Here is an 18,612-nt window from a genome sequence, read left to right on the forward strand (position 1 = left end):
TATCTGGGATAACCGAGGATCCTAAGATGGTGTTGGTATTTTTAGATTTTTTAATCAATTATAAAGGTGGGATATACAAAGATGCATCGCTTTCACGTCGCTTTGAAGGGGTTATAATAACAGATCTTTGATTTTACTTTAATTTTTTTAATTAGATGATTTTTAGGTGACCTCCATTTCCAAAACTTATTTATTTATTTACTTTAGCCCAGTTATATGTGTTTGGCATTTGATGACTTCTGCTCTCTTCTTTGTAAATGTTTTTGAAGTTCAATTGCTGAGATATGGATCAGCAATCATCCCAACCGAGTTTCGACATTATTTTCTTCGCTTCCCTTCAGTGGATTTGATGAAAAGGTTATTGATCGATTCGCCTGGAGATTCTTGACAACTTCTCCACTTGTCCCCTCTCTTTTGATTTTTTTTTTTTCGATTTTTCTGTCTTTCAGCGAGCAGCTGCGGATGAGCCAGATTCCTACGTCTTCTACTGGAAAAACTCGTTTCGCGTTTTTCCTCGAGCGTTCAGGCAAAATGGTAACTCCTTTGGCGCCTCTCTTCTCTTTGAATTTCTTGGAAATCAATTGAAGGGGCAGAAAGAAAGATTTGTTTTCCACGCACTATTAATTATTTACTTTTTTCACTTGCCTAAAGGCAAATAATATAATATTCAACATCATCCAAAGAGCCCTTGTTTTCTCTGCGTGTACATTTTCCTCTCTTGGCTTCACTTGAGCTTTTCCTTAAAGCGTCAACAGGTTTTTGGTCAACTTGGCCAATTGCAATTGGAACCAATCCGCTTCTCACCCGCCTTTTGCCCGCTTTTCTGCCAAGCTGAAAGTTTTTCTTGCCTTGCTGGTTTTCCACAGTGGAAAATTAAAGGGGGACAACTCACCCGATTCTGCTCTCATTCTACTTATATTCCCCATTCCCAATCCCGTTTCCCAATTTTATGCATTCCATCTGGCGCATTTTCCACTGCAAATTGCACTCTTGATTGGAAAGAATCGCAGCATCGAACTGTCTTTGGTTCTGCTCCATTTCAAGCGGAATTTTAATACCTCCACTGGGGACTTCATTGGCGGAATTGGGACAAGCGGAAAATGGAAAATCGCTGGAGAAAGGAGCCATTAAAGATGCTGCAACGGGAGTGACAGGAAGCGCAAGAGCAGAGAATGGATGGCCCAATTATTGTACGTAATTTGGGATTGAAGATATCTTTGGAAAGTAATAATCAAAAATATCACCCCACTTTAAAGGTGGGATTTAGCTATATCTGATATTCAATTATTTAATTTATATTAGCTTTATATAAGAAAAATACCCCAACAGTCAATAATATTATATTAAAAACATTATTATATTATAGATCAATGGTATGTAATCTTCACCCATATCAGAAGATATATTGGAGATATATATTGCTGTGAAATATAATATATATTATAATTCATTATTATTTTCTGGTAATTATCTGACTTCCCTTCGGTTTAAAAATAAATAAAACCACTTTAGCCAAGCGAGACCCCAAAAAGATGGGGTATACGCAGAGTGTTTCAAGACCCCGTCGAGTTACAACTGTAAAACCAGTTAAGCATCCCCAGCGATCGTTTGACATTTTGTCGCCTGGCGCACGATCGCACCACAAAAAGGGGTTACCAGAGGGGGCCTTCGGAACCAAGTAGGAGAGGTAGGGGGCCTACGACTTTGGGTGGTGGGGCCGAAAGACCTCGTCTACGCGACTTGCTCTTCGGTTATCTTCGCCCGTTCGGTTTTCTTCAACCCGAAATTCAAGCCGCCAGTCTTCGGTTCGAGCTCAGCCAACGAAGTCGCAGAGCGGAGAAAAGTCGCAGAGAATCAGAGAGTTAGTGTGAGGGAGAAACACATAGTATATACCCTCTCTGTCGCACCCCATACGATCTAGGCTTTTGGCCAAACTGTGCGTGAAATCGGTAAACCAAAACCAAAACCGAAAACAAACTGAAACCGAAATTGAAAACTCAATCTAAAAAAATAAGCAAACCTTTAGCCAAAAAAAAAAAAAAATCCTTTAGTTCGCGTCGCGTGTTTTGTATACTATACTATATATACTATTTTTTTATACATTTTTTTATGGTTTATATAACAAAGTTATGAATTAATTTCATATTTTTTAGCCAACACGAATTTGAATTTAAAATTGGACACATACGAAAAGGTGAGCTAAATCAATATATGAACTAGGGGTCCTAAGACTAGTTTTTTAAACGGGCTGCGAACGGGTCTCAGAGCTCAACTCAATGTCAAAAGTTGGGCTTTCGAGCGGACCACCCCCCGCCCACTGGAATTCGCTAATTAGCATGCCGAGCTGATCTTGGCTTTAATCGCAGATCTTTGAGATCTCTTACCGAGAGCCGAGAGACCCAAGCTCGTGCCGAATCGCTTGAAAGCCATCAATCTCCATTTAAACCAGCAGAGACAATAAAGCGACAGATATAATTATGCGAAAACAACGCAATCTGAACATTCCTCAAGATACCTCATAGTATCTTAGTTCTTATTCTTGGTTGAATGAAGTCTTGGAAATGTCTTGAATGGCTTGGAATGCAGGTTATGATATCTGAAAAGACGTGACAAGGTCAGCGGGCATTCTCAAGGGGGCAAAACGGGATCCTGTTCTGGAATATCTTTCCCTGATTCGGAGATTCCTTTGTTTACCCAAATCCCCCCGCAGTGCTAATCAAAAATTCCGGGCAGGCACAGGCACACACACGACAAAAAGACAAGAGTTGAGGTCATTGCTCAAATCATTTAAGATTCAGATACGTTCTCGGTCTGCCACTTTAAGATTCGGATACATTTTCTGCCCGGCTCTCGAGAACGACCGACTTTCGGCTGGGGCTTTTCGCGTTTCGGGATTCAGCCAGAGGAAAGATGATATAGGGTCAGGTCTCGCGATTTAGACATCAAAGACCTCTTCACGCCACAGTCTTTTGTCTCTGGCTTTTGACTTGATTTGACTTCACTTTATCTCATTATACTTAACTATGCTCTCGAGTTGACGTGACTCGAAGCGGGCTAATTGAAAGTCAGGGAGTATACCCTGAAAGTTCTGGGACTGCCCACTATGATAAACCAATTAAACTACTTTGTTGGCTTACTTGCAGATACATTAAAATATTTCATAAATCATATGTTTGGCAGTACAACACACTCCCATTGTCAAATAATTGGTTAATAATAAACCTTTTACTGCGCCTATCCAATTAGGTTTTTACAATAGAGTTCCAAATTCATATTTTTAAACAACTATTATTACATGTATTTTTTATAAATCCACACTGTAACCTTCACAGCTCCCTAGAGCAACTAAAATTCGACCTTAGTATTTCTTCCCTTCGCTCAAATTTGTCTGTGCTGTCTTCTCTTTACTTTGTGGTTCTTTTTATGGTCGTATGTTCAAGTGAACGGCATTAGAAATGGAAAGAGGGAATTACGAGGGGCCCGGGGGCAAATAGATCTACCGAGAGATAGAAAGATGCTCGAGTATCTTGTATCTCTATATGGTATTCGGCATTTGGTCGCTGTTTGTTTTCCACTTGCAGTGGAAGAGCGGAAGATCTGGGTGTGGTCCCCGGTGGAAAGTATCTTCTGTCCGTTTGGCCAGGCGCATCTCTCGGATTGATTGCATCCTGGTTTTGAGATGCATCCAAAGTGAAAGCCAGATCGATTTACCTGCCCTGTCGCCCTGCTCGAAGATCCTTAACTTAACTAAAGGCCTAACTTAAAGCATCGACAGCTATCGAACCACGAATCCGGCCAGAGACAAAAGTGAAATTGCAAGAAAACTATATAAGAAAAAAAAAACCTGCACATAACGACAAACAACTAACAATAAACGACTTTGGACAACCGAGGACGGACAAACAGTTGGCCATAATAATTGGCGGAAAAACAACAACAACAACAACTACAGCAAGTAGGACGCTTGAGTGGCTGCCAAATGCCCGGAATCGATCCGATCCGATCCGATCCGATCCGAACCAATCCCCACTCCACTGCCATCCACTCCACTCTAATCCAATCACATCAAAATGTTTACTATCAAAATAGCGAAAAATTAAGCCAAAAATTACCAGCAATAAAAATACCCTAGCCAGCTGGGAATACTAAACAATGCAGATAGAGGGGGAAATTTAAAATTACACCTCTAATTCCCAGGCACTATAATGTTTAAAGACCATATTAAAATGTAGCTTAAACTGTAGCTTAAAGCCATGGGAAACAATTTTAAATAGAAGTTAGTACAATTTTATTTCCAATAAACCAAGTTCAGCTCAAAGAGAAAATGAAAGATATATATATGCTTGGGGATCCAGAGTATCCATCGATTCGGTTTGGATCCTTGGACAGCTCGATTCGTTAATCGAATCGAAATGGAAACCAAATTGGCCTCCGTGGAGCTGGCAAAGCCAAATGAGAAATACAAACCACACAGATGGAAAAACAAATAATTAAGCATGTACGAAAAGAGAAATATGATTAAAATTCCCGGGGCATACGCAGATCACCCCGTCAAGACCTCTATTATAAGGTGGCTACGCCAAGAAAGGAAAGCGCGTTCGACGGCACGAAAAATTATTTCAAATATTTTTGCAATTTGTATTGAAAGTGTTTTCGATTTTTTTTTGCAACGCCATCATGCCAAAAGGGGTTAATGAGACAGAGGGGGTGTGTGGAATTCACCGGCGGCAGGTGTTAAATCGCCAGAATATGCCATGAAAATCTTTATTGCCATTGTTCGTTTTGAATTATCGTCAAGTGAGGTATTTTTTGTTCAAAGCTTAAGCTTTGAATTTAAGTGCAAAAAAAGAAAAGGAGCCGCTAGAGAAATAAACAAGATTTCAAAGCTAATTGGTAGTTTAAACTGATAAAAAAAAAGTTTAGTTATAATACCAGTTTATCTATAACGTTTCTCAGAACTCTTTTCTTTATGACTATTCTTAAACCCCTTTTTCCGATACCGTAAGTCCAATTTCTTTGGTTCCATTCGATTGCATTCCTTGCTCTTATCAATTAGTTGGCAATTTTTCTTGTGGCTTTTATTTTTTATCAGCATTTTTTTACGTTCTGTTTGTGTTCCATTTGATGCGTGACATTCGTGACTTTTGCGACATTCTCCGGAATATACTCATATATATACCTATAACCCCCTTAACTCCAATTGCACCGAATCCCACCTGTTCCAGTGTCCATTGCCAACTCGAAAAAAAAAGCTAAAAAGTGCATAGGAGGCAATCCAAGTGGTTGCCAATGGAAAACAAAAAGAAATAATAAAACAAAAAACTGAAAACAATCAAATCCGAAGAAGCCGAAGAAGCAGTTGCTTTTGTAGCAGTAGAAATAGCTTTGAAAGTGGCACAAAGTAATTTTAATGCTGAATGGAGCGTAAAGTTGTTCAACTGCAATTGCAATGGATTTTTCGGTTTTTTTTTGTTTTTGTTTTTCGCCTTTTTGGCCAACAAAAGAGGCAGAAATCCAAAATTAAAACCAAGTGCAATTATTTTTGACACACACGATGCAATCGCACACTTGCTTTTGTTTCACTGATTGTTTCTTACAAAAGCTTACAAAATATCCGAAATTCAAAGGCTTTCCAGAACGGAATAATTTTGCATATATCGAAACCGAATCAATGACCATCTTCAAATCGATCGTAAAGTGTTTAGGTTTATTGATACGCATTGGTCTCAATTTGCATGAGAAAGCGAATGAATGGGGGAAACAAAGACGCCGATGATGGTGAGGTAATAGGCAGGGAAAAAGCCAGAGAAATTCCCAAATTAAGGGCTTCTTCGCCGGGTGACAAACTCAAGTCCCCGATTGGTCAACCTGAAGACGGAATGCGTATCCACCGAGCAAATCGAATCGCTACTGAGTTCTACACAGAGAAAAAAAAATGATGATGAATTTGATCGAAAAAAAATTATAGTTTGCTCAAGTACTATAATTTTGGTATTTATATATTGAATAGTTCATATTCAATAATAGTAATAGATACAGTGGTCTAAAATTATATGATACATCCTCAAAGTGTATTTGATACTAACATAATTTTTCTCTGTGTAGTGGGTTGTCTTTTTTAGGTATCGTGGGACCCTTTGAGTGGGGAATTACCTCATCCACTGCATCAGCCGCCCCTTGATTATGAGCTGTATTAATCCCCACCCAAGATGATGATTAAGTGCAGGTGGCTCATATTATTTTCAGTTTATTTTCAAGTTATTAGTGTAGCATTCCATATTAGATCAGTGGTTTTTAAACTTAAAAGTAATGCAAACTTTCCTAATGCATTTGAAACATAACTTATAAGTTTGACTATACAATTGCTATTTCATTTGTTACTATTTTGGAAAATACTTAGCTCCCAGAGGCAAAACTTTAACGCAACATTTCTTAATCATCATGTGAAATAGGTGCATTCGTTTGGAAACTAAAGCTAACCAATTTCATATCAATATTTAAGAGGATTACCGATTCCAGTTGTCCATCACGATCAGTGAACGAAGCGGAACAGGTTTATTTTTAGGAAGGGTGAGACATTGTGACCCAATTATCTTTGGAATTTGTTCGAAATAACACTTCTACAGATTTCCAAACAGTTTTGATTTCCTTTTTTAATTGAACGACTTTTATAAAGCTCGAAAATATGTTTCTTACTGGGTAATTATAATACTTTTTATTTACTATATTTTCAATTTAAAGAAGATTTAAAGAAGAAGAATTTAAAAATTCTTCTCCTATTACATCTTTCTTACGCATACTAGAAATATTTTATCTCAGAAGTGAATTTATTTTTAGAAAGCTCTAAAATGTAAATTCTCAAAGGGTTTTTTTTATAATTGGGTCAATATTAGCAAAACAATCTCCATAAAGCTGTCCAAAAATTCAAACAGTGAGCTTTCTTGTCGTTGCTAAATTTGGCAAGATCATTTTCAAAAAAAAAAGAAAGCATTCTTCAGGACTGTCAAGATCCGAGCTCCTCCCTCAAAAAACTTAGCATTCTAGTCCACTCCCACTCGATATGGGCACAAACTGATGGATGGGTCGCAATAATGCTGTCATACGATCCCAAAAACTCGGATCGAGTGCCATCATCGCAACGCCCGCGCTTAGCTCACTTGAAGGCGATGATCTAATCTCAGATGGCAAATGGCGACATCAAGCGACGCCACTGTTTTACATCTGAACTTGAAAATTGCGCGAGTGGGCGGAAAAGGGGGTTTTCGGGGAGTTGGGCACTCCAATTGGAAGACAATGCCGCAGACTCCACGGAAAACTGGGAAATATATACGAAGAAGAAAAGAGCGGCGAAGATTTGTGGTTAGGAGCTTGTTTGGGGGAAAAGTTCATTGCACTTGGCGGTGAAAAATCGCTGACTGTTTATTGCTGTTATTTGTTGTCATTGTTGACTTGTTGTTTTCGCTGTGGTTGTTATTTTGCAGACCAAATTGGCGAGGAGGAGGCAAAAAGTGAAATAAAACAAGGTTCGCTGTGGGTCTACCATTTTGCCCCCACCTTGAAATGTTGCAATTCAATGACTCGAGAAATTTGTCGGCTGCGTTTGTCGCTAAATTTAGCTGGAATTTCGATTAGAAAAGGAAAGTGCTGCCTGGCTTTATAATAGATGGTATACCTATACAAAGCAGTCGACAAAAAAATGCAATCCAAAGAGGCAAGCCATTAGCAAAGCCGCTTGTATTTTATGATTCTTGTTTAATGGAAAAAATCTATAGATACATTTAATTGCTTAATCTCTTAATAGAAAAGTGATTAGCGGCGATTGGATATTATAATATACAGGTGTAATAACGTTTAAAAATACACAATGATTTTTTAACAATTTCTGGAAATGTTGGATAAAGTTTTAGTAGAAAAATGTAAAATCTTGGTTCGAATTTGTAAAGCTTATTAATAAATCCGAGTTTTGTCTTGGAAAAGTTTTTGTAAATTTGGGGAAATTCCAGTAGATAAACCACTTTCCAAAAATCCCTACAAAAATCAAGAATGTCTATACGTTTTACAACACTGGTCTTAGTGCAAGACCCACTTTATTCCCCTTGGCTTGTCCTTCTACCACTCTAAAAATGCAATGGCACTCGGGCGTTAAGACTGTCACGTCCACTTGGACAGGAGTTTCTGCTGCTGGCGCATGCCACGGCATAAAAATATAAACAAAACAAAGAAACAAAAACACCAAGACCCATAACACGAATTATTGAAATTCATGCCACCTACACGAGAGTTAAGACGCGCCAAAACAAACCCAAATAAAAATAAAAACAGGCAAAACGAACCAAGATTTTGCATATTTTCACCTTTTAAATGGCGGTGTGTTGTGTGTGTTACTGCTGTGCTTTCGGCCATCTCCTGGTATTTAGGCCAAAACTGAGGCACTGGCTCTGGCTCTCTGGCCAAATTAGCACTTGGGCCCGGCTGAAATGTTAAATGTGTTAAGGCGAAGTAGAAATCTCGATCGCACCTGAACATGAAATGCAAACAATAAACAACACCGAAGTCGGCAAATGGCCAAAACAAAAACGAAACGAATTTCAATTGGAACACACAATCCAGAGAGGGGTGGGATATGTGTACAGTAGATCTTCCATAGGTCGAACCAGAAAAGCGCGTTTAAAATTTTGAAAGCTCAAAAGTCGTAATTTATTAAGAGTGTTTCAGAATTTCAAAAATCTTAATTAGTGAACAGTGTTTGAAAATCTTAATTTGTGAACAGTGTTCAAAAATCTTTATTTGTGAACAGTGTTCAAAACTATTAGTTTGTAAACAGTGTTCAAAAATCAAGTAAAAACATTTTCTTCTAGAATCTTTTTGACGCTAGAAGAACCTAATTTTTAAGCCATTCATCAAATTTTTGTGATTAATGTTGGACTTTTTGTTTTGCCTTTTTGCCATTGACACTTGATTTTGTTAAAACTAGGGAGGTTTGACTGTATACACTCTTTTCTCATTGTTTTTACCACCGTCGAGGTGCAAATTAATTGGGGCTACTCGATTCGCTTCGTTTTGGTTTCATTTTGGCTGCGTTTTTTCGCTCTGTCTTTTTCTCTTTTTTTTGCTTGGCGTTTTTCGCTATTTCTTCGATCGATTCTCCAATTATGGCAATTAGCCAACAATTTCGCTTTGCATGTGCATTAAAGCAGACGGAGGGGGAAAAGGCCAAGCCCCGAAATCAGTTTCGGTTTCGATTTCAGCCATATCGAATATCCCCTCCGAGTCAACATTAATCGCTTCGTTGCATTTGAACTTTTTCAACTAATTTTCGGCACTGAAAAGTGGTAAGAGGGGGGACCCAAGTGGGTCTTTTAATCTACGGGATGCACGAGAAAAGAAATGGAGACTGAAACAAGGTTTGCTTCATGTGTTGTAATGCGCGATAAAATATTACTTTGTAAAACAGTCGGCCAAGCTGCAAGTTTGTTGCCTGGCAAATTATAACAAGGTTTTTATAATTTCAGTTTAAAAATTACTTTACCAACACTGGTTAGGCATGTTAGCTAACCATCCAAATTAATCTTAGTTTAATAGAAGCCAACGAAAGACTAATTCAGTATATATAAGACTCTAAAGAACCGCTTCGCCTGATATAAAATAGCTACAGAAAAGATTTAGATTTAAATACATGGGCTTTTTCGTTTACCAACACTTTATTTGGCGTTCTATACAACAAACCAACACTAATTAGCGAGTCAAATAAACACTTGCCAGAGAAAATAACTCAATTTATCCACATATTTATCTGTGCCCCTCCGTGAATCAGCCGAAATCATTAATCAAGCGACCCAACTTGTAACAAACTGCATTCATAATCGCAGCCACGCTGCGTATACGTAATGTGACTACATAGACATTTGGCTTTATGGCCAAAGTGCCGAGCCTGCTGTATGGATATCGATCTCATGCCATTGGGATGCCTGTCTGGCTGCCGACTGGCTGACATATTTGGGTTGAATGTTAACAGAAAAAAACAACAGAGGAAAACAGAAAACAAAAGCCAGCCAAACAAATGAGAAAACCGACTCGAAGTCGAAGCTTATGAATGCCTGACCACAGCAAAATCGGCAAATGTCGCAATTAACATATTTCTCATGTGTGCAAGTGCACATGTACATATGTTGGCGTTAAAGGGGCCCAAAAAAAACACCATAAAATCGGGGAATCGGGCCGAGATCAATGGCGTTCTGGGTGTAACTTGGCACAGGCAAATAATACCTTATAAATGTGGCTTTACATCGTTAAAACCCTCTAAAAATCAGCAGTAAATACGCCCCTGGGTAGTCGTATTCGTATTCGTATTCACCTGACATTGTCTCGAACTTAACCTAAAGTGTGAGTAAGGCATGAATCGTGGCCCGAACAAGAAACAAAGCGTTTGTTCAAGTGATTAGCCCAACCCTGAACAGATTTTGGACCAACCCCTCGAAACTGAAAACATGTATGAGAAAGATATGCGAGTAGATTTAGGAGTAATCAGTCTGAAAGGTGAGGAGAGCCATGTATTACATAAAAATGTGACTATGGGAAAACTCATAACTGAGTATCGGAATAGTTGGGGATTAGAGCTGAAACTGATATACAAAGGAGATTATCAACTACAAGCGGGGTAAAGATTTTTATAAAAATACCATCTGAATATGCACTCTATGATGTATGTCGGCTATCTGTAACCTCCAACTATCTTCCGCCATAGAGTGCCCCATCCTCGCTTAAACAAAGATTCGTTTTATGTGACATTTCAATTAGCGCTGTGTCAAGACCTGACATCAGCATAAAAACAGTTTAACTATGGTTGAATCACAGCCACATAGAGACAATAGAGAGATAAGCATTGAAAGATATAAGGTATATGCATGTTGTAGAGGTATACCTAATACGAGCATATTACTAGAGATATGTACCTATGATACATGTATGATTGGTGTGGCTTGGGGTAACTAGCCCACCTGTCAATCGTTAATCACAGGCTAATCATGGCTGGAGTCACCGGGACACTCCACGCATTCCCAGTCGTTCGATGCCGATAATTCCGGAATAATTGCATCGGATCGGCGTAAGACGAGCTCAGTTCATTACTGACACATTCAACCGGCGGCTAATGACACACTTGGTTTGGCTTTGGCTCACAGCCCGACGATTGGCTTGATTGAATGATTGGCCAATTGATTGATGCCAAAGTCAAAGACCCGCGCATTGCGTTCAATTTGGGTCAGCTGCAAGCTTCAAGCTCAAAACTCCGAGATCCATTAGAACCGTCCGGCGGTTGACATAACCACTTGCGCAACCAAGAGCCACCAATGGAACCAGTTACTAGAGATCTTGGCTAATGAACCGACTCATTAAGGCAGCCGTTTCGAACCTAAACAAATATACCTATTAGAGAATTTTACAATGAGCAATTACATCAGTATATTTTTTGACTTTTGCATACATTTTTGAATGCAAACAAATAGAAAACCCTAAAATATTCGTATTACTTAAAAAACTTTTTTAATAATCCCTTAAGACCCCTAAAAAGGTAAAACTGCAGTTCAATATGCGAAACCTGCTCAAAATCTTTCCCAAAGATCTCGCAAACCTCAAAATTTCTCCCTGCGTTTTCTCCAATTTCCACTTATCGTTCGGTTGCCATAAGGCATTTGTTTGTTCCGCCGTTTGTTTGTCTAATTACGCAACCGGCGGCGGATGCAGTGCCGCTGCATTGGTGGTTTGACCAAAAGCGACTCCGGTTCCGTTTACCCCGCCCCCGAATTCCGAGCCCAAAACCGCAGTGCCTGCAAATATGGCAAACCCATTTCCGCGTGTCAACAAACTTCTTCTGCAGCTCTGCACATCAGTGAAATTTTAAAGAGCAGGGTGGCGCAATAAGGGGAACCACCGGAACCTGGAAAGTGTCCGCTCGAGTAACTGCACCCACAGCGGGTGCACCGAAAGAAAATACTATACGCATGTGAATTTCTAATATCTCTTTAAAGTTTACCCTAGCCTTTTAATTTAAAAACCTTTTAAATATTTATCTAAACATTGCCCATCCTATATATAAACCAATTAAAATATTAAGAAAAAAAGTGAGTACTTCGGAAAAGGTATATCAATAAGATAAGAACAACATTCAAAACCCAACTATTGATATTCAATATCATATTTGAATGAAATATTATCAAAATATCAATATAAATGAGATCTTATGGGTGTGAAATATCATTAATAATCCCATTTTTGGGCTGTGTGACTGGCTGAAGAAGACTGCGCACAGATCTCGGGTTGCTCCGGCTTCCAAACTGCAGTTGGTTGGGTTCCAACTTTTACTTTGGTTCATCCTCCGCCTCCGAATGGCCCATCCCCGATCCCAATCCCCTCCTCCTCACCGCCAGTAGTGAAAAGCCAAGAAGCACGTAGACATAATTTATTGCCAAATGCATGGAAGACTCGCAGTGGACACGCCTCGCTGGCCACGTTCGTGTGTCGTGTCCATGGATCCACAGATACTCGGATGGCTATCTATCTGTATCTGGCTATCTGCCGTTCCCCCTCTTGGAACTTTTTCGATTTCTTCGAGGGCCCGGCCCGGTAAATTGTTAAAAACTCGCGTCGAAAAATGTGCAATAATTAAAGCGTATTAAATAGAAAGAAAGAAAAGAGTGCAAGGCAAGCGTAAAGTTGTTACTCGATGCGTCGGCAGCCTAACGAGTCTTAATTAAAGTGAAAATGCCAAAAGATCGACTCGGATACGGCTGTGGATACTATATATCCATGCTATAGATATCCAACCACTCTATTTCTATCTCTATCCATTGCGAAGTGCAGTGTCTGGTTACCCAACTCTCGAGGGTGATGAAACCCCTTGTCTGGGAGAGAGTGTCCATTGGTGCCAGATATAACAGGCACTTTTCCACCAAGTGGGATTCAGATATCAATGACAGACCTATAACACATAACGCTAAACTCTAGCTACATAATAAAACACTGTCCGTTCAAGAGAGCGTCCGTTAACGGCCAAGCTTCAGATCAAATTTAGCACTCTTATAATCGTCAGCTATAATCATCATATCTAATAATTTACAATACAATTAGTTCAAGATACTAGCCGTTAAGTTCAAGCAAAGTCACATGTGCTAATTATAATTAAATGTAATTTTCACTCTTTGATATTTTTCTATTTCATCAGCTGACCTCAATAGACTAACAAAAAATACAGTTTGCTTGAAAGTGTCAATTGATTTTTGGGTGGCAACAATTCTAAAGGTGTACTAAAGGATTTATGGGAATTGTAAATATATTTCCTAACTGTTAGTATCTGGACTAGCTTATAATCATGTTGTTTAATTTGCTATCAGATTCTTGAATTCCATCTTGATAGTAATACCTATAAAATTGATAATCCCATATATAACCAGTTCTAAATACCCAGTTTACTCACCTGTGACCTTCTCTTCTTCACATTGCAGCGATGTCATAATGGAGCCAATGACCATGCTGGTGTTGGCCTTCCAGCTGCTGGCGCTCTTCTCGATCGCCGGCGCGCTGCTCATCTACCTGATCTGCAAGGTGCGCGAGGATAGCGCCTCGGCCAGTGCGGATTCGCAGCCCAGTCGGGTGGTCCTGGTCACCAGCGCAGATACCGCACTGGGTCTCCAGCTGTGCACCCATTTGGCCAACAAGGGATGTCGGGTATTCGCCGGGATGAAGGAGGCCCACGATTCGCTGCCCGCCAAACTCCTCTGCGGCTGGATGAAGATCCGCGAGTACAGTGAGGAGCCCATTGCGGGCACTATAATTCCGATGCGTCTGGACGTCACCCGGGAGGATGTGCTGCGCGAGGCCACCGTTTCCATGGGCGCCCACCTGAATGCCGACGAGCGTGGCATTGCGGCCGTTATCAACACCAGTGGCAGTGTGTTCCGGGGCAAGGTGGAGTCCCAGGATGTCCAGCAGTGGGAGCACATGCTCAAGACCAACATCCTGGGCACGCTGCGTGTGGCCAAGGCCTTTGTGGGCTTCCTGCGTCCCACACGCGGCCGTCTTCTTTATTTGGGCGGTGGTGGCGGTGGCGGAGGAAGTGGAGCTGCTCGCACCGGTGGCGATGGACTGGTGGCCTTCAATGCCTCCCGCGTGGCCGTGGACAAGTGCGCCGAGGAGCTGCGCAAGGAGCTGCAGCCGTATGGCGTCAGCGTGGTGGCTCTGGACACCTGCGGCATGACGGCGGAGTCGTTGTACAAGGCGCCAGTGGCACAAAGTGAGTTGTTCCCACGATAATTTTGGGATAAAAACATAACATTTCTGCTTTGCCATTCTTTGCAGCCATGTCCTCCACCGCTGGAGCTCCCACGCAGTACACGGCGGACGTGCTCAGTCCGGGCGCCCTGCAGGTAATCGAGCGGGCCCTGTGGGACTTTGCCCCGCAACAGCGCTATCCGCTCCTGAGCCACAACAAGTATCAATTCACGTTGCCATGCCGCTCCTCGCTGCGCCTCCAAAGGCCGGTTTCTCCAGCCGTCGGCGAGTCCGCCACCCAGTCGGTTTGAGACCCGCCTCCTTCCACTTCCTGTATATATGCTCCTGATCCCGTCCCGATCCCGATTCCGTTTCTCTTGACCTTATCCCGTTCCAGGTCCTGCTCTCCGTTCTCTGTCTTCATCTATCTGCAAATTATTTTTGTTTGATAATATTTCTTCCTTTAGGAAGGCCTTTATAATATTTACTTTATACTCGTTTTTGTACACACTGCTTAAGGTGTAATTGATGGACATTGTACGTAATGTTACGACATATGAAAAAATAAATCTTTGTGCTAATCTACGAAGGCGTATTGTCCCGTCTTGTCTAACATTCGAGGGTTATGCAGGCTTCTTGGCGTCTGTCTTGGTAGCTATTCCTATTCGTACTTGGAGATGAAGTCGTATCGCAGCACGGAGGCGGGGAAAACTTCGCCAGCTTTCGCCATTGGTCGATCAGAGGTTGCTGCTGGCAGGTTGATTAAAACATCCGCGCCCACAATGCTCTGTAGGCGGCTGCTTATCTAGGATTCGCGCAGGATAATGTTGATTACATGGACTTCATTTCAAAGGAACCTGGCTCTTACCTGATCTCCATTAACACTGGCGTACAGCTCTCCAGACTTGGAAATCACTGAGGCACGAACAAACTCCGGACGGCTATCCAAATAGAAACCGTTCAGTAACTATAAAAAATTGAAACAAATTAGAATTGGAAATTGCTGTGAATATTTTACAAGTCATTGACAAACATTCCCCAAGAGAAACCATTAATCACTAGCTTTTAAGATAATTGTCCCTAATTTCAGTAGGTACACAAACTTCCGCGTTTACCCAAGCTCCCTGTATTTAAGGTGACTTAACAAACTATTTCTTATCGCCAGTAAACAAACGGATCACGTTATCTTCCCACTCGAAAGCAAAAGTGCCAGCCAAATAAAGCGAAAAGCGTCACATGCGACGACCTACAGCAATGCGCGTTCTCGAATCCTCTGATTGATTGCCAGTAGATAACCACCATCAATCATAATAGTCTGTCGCCATTGAAGATTTCGCAATGTGGTTAAATCAAAGAGGAACCCACCTTCACATTGATCACGGGCAGGGAGCACTTCTGACGGTCCCAGCCGGCAGCCCAGCGGATGGCGGGCAGGGCGAACAGGTGGAATGTGACAAAGGCGGACACTGGATTCCCGGGCAGGCCGAAGAAGTACTTCTCATTGCGGCTGGCGAAGGTCATGGGCTTGCTGAGGGGCACAAGGCATTAGTATGGAACTCTGGACTTTTCTTTTCCCGGTGAGGGAATCTTACCCTGGCTTCATGTTCACCCGGCCGCAGTGAAGCTTAAACTGGAGGTCCTCCAGCACGGGCTTCACGAAATCCTTGTCGCCCATTGAGACACCGCCGCTGCAGATGACAAAGTCTACCACCTCGAAGAGATCAGACAGCGATTCCTTCGTCTGTTCAAAGCTATCGCTTAGCACACTCGTGTGCACGCAGTCGAAACCAAAGTAGAGCAGCAGTTCCGCCAACATCGTGGTATTCGAGTCGAAGATCTTGCCCGGAGTGGGTTGATCACGTGGAGAGAGTAGCTCGCTGCCAGTGGACACTATGGCCACCCTGGGCTTGGGCACAGCCAGCCGATTGCCCACGGAGGCCAGCAGGGATTTGACCACCACAGGCGAGGGATCTGGAGCGGGAAAAACTCGATCCTTGGTGCTTAGGTCATGACCCACTGGCCTGTAAGTATAAGAAATGCATTAGTTGCTTTCCACAGGCTAATCTTAAATACCTACCGCACATCTAAGCCAGCCATTGGCTCCACTATGATGTCCACCAGACTTTCCCGGCCGTGCTTGTCCCGTTGCAGCAGTTTTGTGTCCTCCACCTGCACCACGCAATCCGCCTCCAATGGCAGAGGTGCTCCTGTGTTTATTTTGAAGCACTCATCCTCCGCCAGTGGCGATGAATTGGGCTGAAAGGCATACGGAAAATGGGATTGGGAATCACGATCTTAAGCCCAAACTAGACTCACTGCATCTCCGGCGGCTATGCAGCCCAAAACGCGCTTGCTGCCCGAGAAACCGGTGGACTTCATGGCGTAGCCATCCTTGATGGAAGCCCTGAAGGGTGGAATGTTCACGGGCGAGTTCAGCTGCCACAAGATCTTGTCCAGACTGCTGGTCCTCTGCACCGTGTCGAAGATTATAGAGAGCACCTCCTGGACGGGCAGCATGGGAAAAGGTGAATTGCGATCGGTATCACTACCTGCCCCCGTTTTATGGGGGCAAATGTGACCCCTGGGCTCGGATCCTTGCACCTCCGCATGGGTTTTGCGCACCAGAGACACCTCGTCACCGATGAGATGCAGGGCATGGGGCAGGAGTTCCCTCACGGTCTCGAAGCACTCTTTTACGGCCTTTTCGCTGCCGGGAAAATTAAGGATCAGGGTATTCCCGGCAATGCCGCAGAGTCCGCGGGAAAGAGCCGCGAATTGGGTCTTTTTTAGGGATTCCAGGGTAATGACCAGCGACAGTTGGGGGCACTCCTTGTCCAGCAGCGGTCTGGTGGCCTCTGGAGTCACATCCCGTGGAGCGAATCCTGTTCCACCGGTGGTCAGGATCACCCGCAGCTCCTCCCGCTCGATCCACTTGCGCAGCACCCGCTGGATGTGGTCCTTCTCGTCCGGGACAATACTCTCTATCACCTGGGCATTGGTGAAGGACTCGGCGATCAGTTGCCTCAGCCTGGGACCACTTTTATCCTTTGCCGGCTCCTGGCAACAGGTGTCACTAACTAAGGGGAACAAATACAGGTGAGTTGCAGGTTTCTGGACGGATTCAGGGCCACCTACTGGTCAGAACTCCAAAGGTAATCGACTCCATTACGTCATCTACAGCGGTTTCAACTGCTCCCTTTGACGATTCTCAATTAAATTGTTAAATACAATACATAAATTAGCACGCAAGCTTTGCGCTTGCTTTTTAGTTATCGATAATCGATAACCGATACATTATTAACGAATTCTAGTGTGTGAACACTGGTTTTGCCGGCTGAAGCATTAACCCATCAATGGGCATGTCAATAAATGGATATGCAATATAATAAACAGAAATATCTGGGTTTCCACTTCTTATTTATATAGTTTATAAAGTTTGATAGACTCTATGTTTTCATGCATAAGCTGGGACTTTTTCATAAGAACTAGTGGTCTTTAGTAGGGTTAACATGCATAGATTTATGTTGTTTTCCAAAACGAATCTCTTGAAAACCTTTGTAAATAAAAAGCACATCCATTTGTAGTCATATAGCTAGATGGGTTATTTATTTACACTACCCTACAACAGTACAAAAACACGGATGACTGATGGCCACCGGGTGCTCCTGGCGTCCTGACCGGGATTCAGGATTCAGGACTTGGCCTGCTTTTCGGCCCGCGCACGCTCCTCCAATGGATCGTATCCCTTGGCCATCTTCTCCTTGAACTGCTCGTAGGTGCGCTTGCGATCGAAGTGCTTCACCCACTGGCCTGGACAGGATTGCTCGAACAGCTTGCGGAGGCTCTGGCAGGCGGAGGGCACCTTCTCCCCGCTGGTGGAGCTGTGCTTGGGTGCGTGCTCGTCCAGACACTTCCAGTACTCGTCCCGGTTGCTCCAGCACTTGGTGCGCTCCGCTTTGTCCGGGAAACTCATATTCCTGCTGCTTCGGGCAGTGATTTCTCGATGGTTTTGCCGAGCCGGTTTCCGGTTACTTGGGTTTTCCTCCTCTCCTCTTCGCTATCAATGGGAATTCGACTGGATTTCCCCTAGAGATCCAACTCTTCAGGTCTTTGGAACCGCTTTAAGAGAAAAAACATACCATTTAACAATTTAATTTAAGAAAATAGCAGGAGAACACAGAAACCAACCTCAAATATTACAAAACAAAAAATCAGCTGTTCTTTCCGATAACTTTTAGTAAACTTTTGAACATGTGGCAACACTGCAAGGCCATACTTTTGGCGCGCCAATTTAAAATTAAACTTTTTGGTTTGTTTATTTTAATAACCCCAGAAAGCCTTTTATTC

The 18,612-nt window shown here is 42.4% G+C and overlaps 3 protein-coding genes across 4 annotated transcripts; 1 reads left to right on the forward strand and 2 right to left on the reverse strand.

Moving 5' to 3' along the window:
- The first annotated feature begins 1,786 nt into the window (after positions 1-1,786).
- LOC119556709 (uncharacterized oxidoreductase SAR2567) lies at positions 1,787-14,850 on the forward strand. 2 transcript variants are annotated; one of them, XM_037869105.1, is made up of 4 exons: positions 1,787-1,936; positions 2,154-2,194; positions 13,500-14,287; positions 14,353-14,850. In XM_037869105.1, the coding sequence occupies exons 3-4, from the start codon at positions 13,510-13,512 to the stop codon at positions 14,574-14,576; spliced, it is 1,002 nt and encodes a 333-aa protein (XP_037725033.1). In that variant the 5' UTR covers positions 1,787-1,936; positions 2,154-2,194; positions 13,500-13,509; the 3' UTR covers positions 14,577-14,850. The 2 variants fall into 2 exon arrangements, with proteins under 2 accessions (XP_037725033.1, XP_037725035.1); XM_037869107.1 differs by having other exon boundaries at positions 1,808-1,949.
- On the reverse strand, positions 14,841-17,541 carry LOC119556708 (molybdenum cofactor synthesis protein cinnamon). Its single transcript, XM_037869104.1, has 7 exons — positions 17,401-17,541; positions 16,582-17,342; positions 16,343-16,521; positions 15,858-16,286; positions 15,631-15,793; positions 15,134-15,232; positions 14,841-15,070 (listed from the first exon to the last, which is right to left on the reverse strand). The coding sequence occupies exons 1-7, from the start codon at positions 17,429-17,431 to the stop codon at positions 14,927-14,929; spliced, it is 1,806 nt and encodes a 601-aa protein (XP_037725032.1). The 5' UTR covers positions 17,432-17,541; the 3' UTR covers positions 14,841-14,926.
- Positions 17,542-17,849: 308 nt separating this feature from the next.
- On the reverse strand, positions 17,850-18,589 carry LOC119558400 (cytochrome c oxidase assembly factor 6 homolog). Its single transcript, XM_037871929.1, has 2 exons — positions 18,454-18,589; positions 17,850-18,384 (listed from the first exon to the last, which is right to left on the reverse strand). The coding sequence occupies exon 2, from the start codon at positions 18,236-18,238 to the stop codon at positions 17,957-17,959; it is 282 nt and encodes a 93-aa protein (XP_037727857.1). The 5' UTR covers positions 18,239-18,384; positions 18,454-18,589; the 3' UTR covers positions 17,850-17,956.
- Positions 18,590-18,612: the final 23 nt, after the last annotated feature.

Source organism: Drosophila subpulchrella, chromosome X (genome assembly GCF_014743375.2).
Source record: "Drosophila subpulchrella strain 33 F10 #4 breed RU33 chromosome X, RU_Dsub_v1.1 Primary Assembly, whole genome shotgun sequence".
In the NCBI taxonomy this organism is placed as follows: Eukaryota; Metazoa; Arthropoda; class Insecta; order Diptera; family Drosophilidae; genus Drosophila; species Drosophila subpulchrella.